A 7,664-nucleotide genomic window follows, 5' to 3' on the forward strand; every position below is an offset into this window, starting at 1 on the left:
GCCAATCCTAATGAGTTCCTGCTGTTGGGTGTGGCCTATTATGCTAATGCATCCCTGCTGGGTGGGACGTAGGTCCACTGACCTGGGGCAATTTTTTGTTCTTAAGGCCTGACTTGCCACGTCGGGCCAAAGGTCTCTCTAGCGCAGCACTCCCTCTGTGTGTGTGTGTGTGTGTGTGTCAGCCAGGCGGGCAAAGGCGATTCCAACCTGACTCTCTCACTCTTCCCCCCCCCCCACCTCTGCCTTTGCAGCCCAAGGAACCAAAGTCCCCCAACATGAGCGGGAGGAGGAAGAGAAACGGTCCGGCTCTCCGGTGCATTCCAGGTACTGAGGAAGGGGCCGACGTTCGGGCCGGGGGGGAGGGGCTGAGACCTTGACCCTCAGGACGGGTGTGATCAGTGTTCCCTCTAAGCTGAGTCGGTGTGAGCTAGCTCACAGTTTCTTAGCCTGCAGCTCACCCATTTTAGTCTTCGCTCAGGAAGGACGGCTGCAGAGCAAACTGATTTATCCATTCCAGTTGCCCTTTTCTGCACTTTCCCCAAAGGGTATTCTAGCACTGGAGAAAAGTGCAGAAAAAGGCGACTAGAATGATCAAAGGGTTGGAACACTTTCCCTATGAAGAGAGGTTGAAGCGCTTGGGGCTCTTGAGCTTGGAGAAACGACGGCTGAGGGGTGACATGATCGAGGTTTATAAGATTATGCATGGGAAAGAACAGGTAGAGAGAGAGGTACTTTTCTCCCTTTTTCACAATACAAGAACTCATGGGCACTCAATGAAATCGCTGAGCGGTCGGGTTAGAAGGGATAAAAGGAAGTCCTTCTTCACCCAAAGAGTGATTAACACATGGAATTCACTGCCACAGGAAGTGGTGGTGGCTACAAGCGTGGACTGCTTCTAGGGGGAATTAGATAAGCATATGGAGCAGAGGTCCATCAGTGGCTATTAGCCACAAGGTATAGATGGGGACTCTGGGGCAAGTGATGCTCTGTCTTCTTGGTGCTTGGGGGGGGGGTCAACAGTGGGAGGGCTTCTAATGTCCTTGCCCCACTGGTGGACCTCCTGATGGCCCCTGGTATTTTTGGCCACTGTGTGACACAGAGTGTTGGACTGGATGGGCCATTGGCCTGATCCAACATTGGCTTCTCTTATGTTCTTATGTTAAGAGCAGAGGTCCCTCAATGGCTATTTGTCAGAAGGTATAGATAGGAACTCTCAGTCTGAAGAAGAAAAAGAAGAAGAAGAGATTGGATTTATACCCCGCCCTTCACTACCCGAAGGAGTCTCAGAGGGGCTTACAAACTCCTTTCCCTTCCCCTCCCCACAACAGACACTCTGTGAGGTAGGTGGGACTGAGAGAGCTCTTGACAGAAACTGCTCTTTTTCAAGAACAGCTCTTATCAGAACTAAGACTTGCCCAAGGTCACATCAGCAGGTGCAAGTGGAGTAGTGGGGAATCAAACCCGGTTCTCCCAGATTAGAGTCCACTCACTTAACCACTACACCAAACTGGCTCTCTGGGGCAAGTGATGCTCTGTCTTCTTGGTGCTTGGGGGGCGGGGGGCAACAGTGGGAGGGCTTCTAGTGTCCTGGCCCCACTGGTGGACCTCCACTGGCCTGATCCAACACTGGCTTCTCTCATGTTCTTATGTTCAGTTGCCAAATGGCTCGCTCACAGCTTTAATTCCAGGAGCTCACAAAGTAGAGTTTTTGCTCACAGGACTCCACAGCTTAGAGGGAGCATTGGGTGGGATCCTGAAGAAAGTGGGAGGGGTCACCTGTAGTCATTCGGGGCAAGATGGGTGTCGGTCTGTCTGCCGCAGCAGAAAAGATCCAGAGTCCAGGAGCACCTTCAAGGCCGGCCACATTGGTGGCAGGGGAGGAGCTCTCGTCGTGAGTCACCTGCAGTCACTTCTCCAGAGAACTCGTTCAGGCGCCTCTTTTGAGGAATCTCCGGTGGTTTCCAAACACAGCTGGTCTGCTCCTCCTTGCAAGGAGGGCAGAGGAGGTTAATGCTGCTCCACGCCACGCTCCACCGCGCAACGGTCTGGAGGCATTTGCTGGGCTGAGCGGGAACAATAGTCGCGGAAGCAGATGGTTCCCCAGAGGCCAGTGCTGCTGCTTGGCCACTCTCTTCGGCTTATGTAACCGGCGGAGAACAAAAGCCGCCAACAATACCGGTTGCCAGGGGAAAGGACTCTCGGAGCACGGCAGGCAGGCACGGGGTGGCCCGCCCTCAGCAGAAGCCCTTTCGGAGACGTTTTCAATAGTGGAAGTGTCGGCAGACGGCCCTCCTCCTGTTGCGGAAGAAAGCTTCCTCTGTGAAAGACCACTGCAGGGCCCCTTTCCAATTCCGTGGCCAGAGCCCCAGAAGAAGGGACAGTCGGCGACCCAGAGGAGTCAGCACCAGTGTTTCCTCTAAGCTGAGTTAGTGTGAGCCAGCTTACAGTTTTTTAGCCTCCGGCGCACACCTGTTTGTCTAGGCTCAGGAAGGAGGGCTCCAGAGCAGAGTGATTTATGCAGCAGCCCAATCGCTCGCTCACAACTTTTAATGCCAGCAGCTCACCGACCAAGTAGAATTTTGGCTCACAAGACGCCACAGCTTAGAGGGAGCAATTGGTCGGCACTTGTCCTGCGGTGCTGGCAGACTCGTTTTGTACAAAGAGGCACGCTGGGAGGCATGTGAGGTTGCCAACTCTGGCTTGCGAAATTCCTGGACGTTTGGAGGAGGAGAGCATAAGGACTTCTGAACAGCCCCACGGGGTCAGACCGGTGGTCCATCTGGTCCAGCTGTTTCCTTCAGGGGAAGGGGTCTCTGTAGTATCCACTGGAATGCCAGGAGACCCAAAGACCCCACCTGGAGGTTGGCAACCTAAGCAGCAGCAAAGACTAAGCCTGGTCGATGGGATCTGACTAGGGTCGCCAGGTCCAGGTTGGGGAACTCCTGGAGATTTGGGGATGGAGCCCTGGGGGAGGACAGGGACCTCAGTGGGGTAAAATGCCGTAGCGTCCCCCCTCCAAAGCATCCATTTTCTCCAGGGGAGCCGATCTCTGTCGTCTGGAGATGAGCTTGAATTCCAGGGGATCCCCAGGAGGTTGGCACCCCTAGATCTGACCGTCCTTCTAACCTTACACAAAGAGGGAGGAAAACAAGAATCCAAGGAGACAGGCTGACATAATCGGGGAACGAAGGTCCTCCCTGCCTTCGGGAAAGAAGGAAGCTCCGATTGTGGAGGTGTCGTTTGGGGGCACTTGGGGGCCGGAGAGATGCCTCCTGCCTTCCCCACATCCCACTTCTTTCTGGGGTGCCGGGGGTGTGTGTGTCCCTCAATGAGAAGTTCAGTCATGGCCAATGTTCCCTCTAAGCTGTGGAGTCTTGTGAGCAAAAATTCTGCTTTGTGAGCTACTGGCATGAAGGTTGTGAGCAAACAATTTGGCTACTGCATAAATTACTTTGCTCTTGAGCCCTCCTTCCTGAGATAAGACAAAAATGTGTGAGCCGGAGGCTAAAGAACTGTGAGCTGGCTCGTACTAACTCAGCTTAGAGGGAACACTGGTCATGGCAGAGACATTTCCCTCAAAAAAAAGCTTGTCCAATCTCTCTCTCTCATTCGAGAGCCAGTTTGGTGTCGTGGTGAAGTGGGTGGACTCTAATCTGGGAGAACCGGGTGTGATTCCCCACTCCTCCTCCACTTGCACCTGGCTGGATGAGCTTGGGCAAGCTGTAGTTCTGACAAGAGCTGTCCTTGAAAAAGAGCCGTTTCTGCCAATAGCTCTCTCGGCCCCACCTGCCTCACAGGGTGTCTGTCTGTTGTGGGGAGGGGAAGGGAAAGGAGTTTGTAGGCTGCTCTGAGACACCTTTGGGTAGTGAAGGGCCATGGGGTATAAACCCAGTCTCATCCTCCTCTTCTGTAGCAGCTTTTTGTCCTGCCCTTCTTTCCAGGAGCTAAGGCCAGCGTAGATCCTCACAGCAGCCCTGTGAGGTGGGCTAGGCTAAGGGAGAGGCTGGCTCAAGGCCACCCGGTGAACTCCCGTCCTTGTCCGACAGGATGCTGAGCTGGGGACTGGCCGTGGGCAGGGACTGGCTTCTCCCGAGGTCCCTCTGGGGTACCAAAGAGGGCAGGGCGGCACTCCGATGGCCGGGGAGGGGCCGTGGCTCCGTGGTCGAGCTGGGAGACGAGAGGGTAGCCCAGGTTGCTCTGCGGCCGGACAGCCCCATTGGAGTCCCACAGAGACCAAGGTGATTTCCGGGGCTGGAGTCCTTGAGAGCCAGGACTCCCTTGGTCTTTCCAACTTGTCGCTGACGAATGGAGCGTTGAGTCTCAAAAGCTCATAATACCACCACCACCCCCCCAATTTTTTTGTTGGTGTCTGTGGTGCTCGGAGGACTTGAATCTAGCTGGAGAGGAGTGGTCATTCCAGGGGAACTCCAGGCCCCACCTGGAGGATGGCAACGGTTCCTGCTCCACACGGCTCCGCTCTCCGTGGGAGAGAGGTGAAAGGCCTGGGGTGGACCTGGAAAGGGAGTGTCCTTTTGGCCAATGATTAACCGGAGCCCCTGCAAAAACCGAGCGGCTCCCTTCCTGATCCTGGGGCCTGGGTGTCTCTCAAGCAGACGGGTTTGTTCCGCGACACCGCAGTTGCCTGGACACCGGGGGTTGTGGCTTCAAGGACAAACCACCGGGGCTGTGGGTGTTTGGCAGCGGCTTTTGTGTGAAGTAGACCTCGTCTGAGAGAAGCCAGTCCAAGTCACCATAGCCAGACTCTCTCTCTCTCTCTCTCTCTCTCTCTCTCTCTCTCTGTGTGTGTGTGAAGAACAATTGCTGGGAAGCACTGCTTCCTCTAAGCTGTGGCGTCTTGTGAGCAAAAATTCCACTTTGTGAGCTGCGGGCATTAAAGTTGTGAGCGAGCGATTTGGCTGCTGCAGAAATTGGTTTGCCCTGGAGCCATCCTTCCTGAGCTGAAACAAAATGTGTGAGCCAGAGGCTAAAAAACTGTGAGCTGGCTCACACTCACTCAGCTTAGAGGGAACACTGCTCCTAACCACTACACCAAACTGTCTCTACACCACTACATCGTCTGGCTGCCTTGGCCTTACCCATAAGGTTGTCCAAAGAGCATGCTTCCTGCAAGAAAAAACTGTCTGGAAACTTCCGTTGGCCCAGAATGCAGCAGCCAAGCAGCCAAGTTATATTGTCAGGGGCTATAAGAACATAAGAGAAGCCAGTGCTGGATCAGGCCAATGGCCCATCCAGTCCAACACTCTGTCTGTCACACAGTGACCAAAAACACCAGGGGCCATCAAGAGGTCCAGCAGTGGAGCCAGGGCACCCAAAGCCCTCTGACTGCCCCCCCCCCCCCTGTGGCAGTGAATCCCATGTGTTAATCACTATTTGGGTGAAGAAGTATTTCCTTTTATCTGTTCTAACCCAACCGATCAGCAATTTCATGGAGTGCCCACGAGTTCTTGTATTGTGAGAAAGGGAAACGTGCAGATCTGTCCTTGCAGAGGAGGGAGAGCTTGTACCTGAATAAAACTTGGTCTTAAAAGGTGCCACTAGACTGTTTTGGGAGAGGGCTCTGCAACTTACCTGGCTGCTTCCCCCCCCCCAGGTGATTTTTTAATTTGCATTTCTAAAAAAACTACAAAACTACAACGAAAAGGGGAGGGGTTTGGACCGGGGAGCTGGGGGAGGGCCTCTGCAGCTTACCTGGCTGCTTCTTGCTCTGACTGAGGGGGGAAAAAAAAGAAGCCAGTTCCTCTTTTGATAGGCATTTTGTAGCTCACTGAAAGACATTATTCTTACACAACTGGAAGTGCCTCTCGTCACAGCACAAGGAAACACAAACCACAGCGGAGAACTGCCTTCACAATGGACAAAGGGAAGCATGCACACAACGGAGGCCACAGCGTGGGAAATCGCTGGTACTAGTAGATCGTGCCAGTATAGAATCATAGAATCACAGAATGTTAAAGTTGGAAGGGATCTTGCAGGTCATCTAGTCCAACCCCCTGCACTCTGCAGGAGCACAGCCGAAAGAGAGCCCTACATACCTCAACATACCCAGAAGATGTATAGGTATAGATAGGGACTCTGGGGCAAGTGATACTCTGTCATCTTGGTGCTTGGGGGGGGGGTCAACAGTGGGAGGGCTTCTAATGTCCTGGCCCCACTGGTGGACCTCCTGATGGCACCTGGTATTTCTGGCCACTGTGTGATACAGAGTGTTGGACTGGATGGGCCTTTGGCCGCATCCAACATTGGCTTCTCTTATGTTCTTATGTTCTTAAGATGGTTGTCCAGCCTCCGCTTGAAAACGTCCAGCGAAGGAGCTCCAGTAGATTGTTATGAAGTTATAGTGCTCTGACGGGGGGTAGAAAGGGCCCTCAAGTTGTGACTGACTTACGGCAACCCAGTAGGGTTTACAAGACAAAGTTAATGGCCAGGTTTCCACCAGTCTGTTAACCTGTTAGCTCCCAGGCGAACTTTGAATTACAAGGGATCTTTCAGCCATTTAATCTTTGGGGTCAGGAAGCAATCCTGGAGGGTTTTTTTGTCATCTTCTGGGCGTGGAACAGCGGTCACGATGGGTGTGGAGTGGGAGGTATTTGCGAATTTCCTGCATTGTGCAGGGGGTTGGACTAGATGACCCTGGAGGTCCCTCCCAACTCTGATTCTGTCTTTCGAAAGAAACTGGATCCCCTTATGAAAGGAATCAGATGCAATCCAAATATTATTTGAACTGCCTTTGCTTCAGCTGTGCAACAATTAAGATTTTAAGGAAACGGGGGGCTTCCGGTCGAGCTAAGATGGAGGACTGACGCACTTTCGCGATTGTGCGAAGTGGGCGACGGCCGCTTTTGACAGTTTGGGCAGTTATCAGCCCAACGCATCGCTCCCCAGCGAGGGGGGGGGACAAGCAGGCAGCAGCGCCTAAGAGGGAGTGTGAGATTGGCGTGATTCCGCTTCGGAAGAAGCAGAAACAGGCTTTGATCTCCTCCCGCGAAGAAGGCAAGTGCCGAGCAACTCTCCAGCGACCGTTCGAGCCGGTGTACCGGTTTAAATTCTCCATCAGCCGACCTCTTGAAGATGGGCAACAACAGTGAGTGAAAAGAAGCAATGCGAAACCCGTTTTGATCGCGTAGATAACAATAAACGTCCCGCTTACCTGAACTGTGATAAAAAACAAATTGAATTAAGCGGTTGAGCGGATAAAGAATAAATATTCCCAGAACTCTGATTCTGGTAAAGAAATAGTTGATTGAAGGCTATAAAATAGCAAAAAAGCATATTGTTTAACATTCCTGCGGTGAGGACTGAGATGTGCACGCAGCAGAAAAAACGAAACTGACGAACAGTATCGCGGGAAGAATAGGTTGGTGTAACCAGCAAAGCGTTCCGAGTGGGTTGAACAGGAAGACGACATCCTAGAAGGGTAATAACCAACAGGAAGAAACTCGGACTTTTCAAGCTGCGGGACCGGATGTGAGTGTAAGCGAAGAGACGGGACCTGCAGAATGGCAAACTGACCTACTCTATACCTAAATACCATCGAGAAGTTGCGCCCGACATTTTGAGGAGGACTTCAACTTAAATTGATTTTTAAACACCTTTTAGAAGACTTTTGAAAGCGCAAATAGACGCATTTGGACGGCCGACAGTTT

General features: G+C 52.7%; 1 protein-coding gene across 1 annotated transcript in view; it reads left to right on the forward strand.

The window, feature by feature from the left end:
• Positions 1 to 263: 263 nt before the first annotated feature.
• Positions 264 to 7,664, forward strand: part of MTMR11 (myotubularin related protein 11) — a 60,775-nt gene continuing 53,374 nt past the window's right edge. The window contains exon 1 of the mRNA XM_015414534.1: positions 264 to 324. Within this exon, the coding sequence (XP_015270020.1) occupies positions 276 to 324 (49 nt within the window). The 5' untranslated portion in view covers positions 264 to 275. The remainder of the gene's footprint in view (positions 325 to 7,664) is intronic.

Source organism: Gekko japonicus, unplaced genomic scaffold, assembly GCF_001447785.1.
Source record: "Gekko japonicus isolate JY-2015 unplaced genomic scaffold, Gekko_japonicus_V1.1 scaffold1553, whole genome shotgun sequence".
Classification (NCBI taxonomy): Eukaryota; Metazoa; Chordata; class Lepidosauria; order Squamata; family Gekkonidae; genus Gekko; species Gekko japonicus.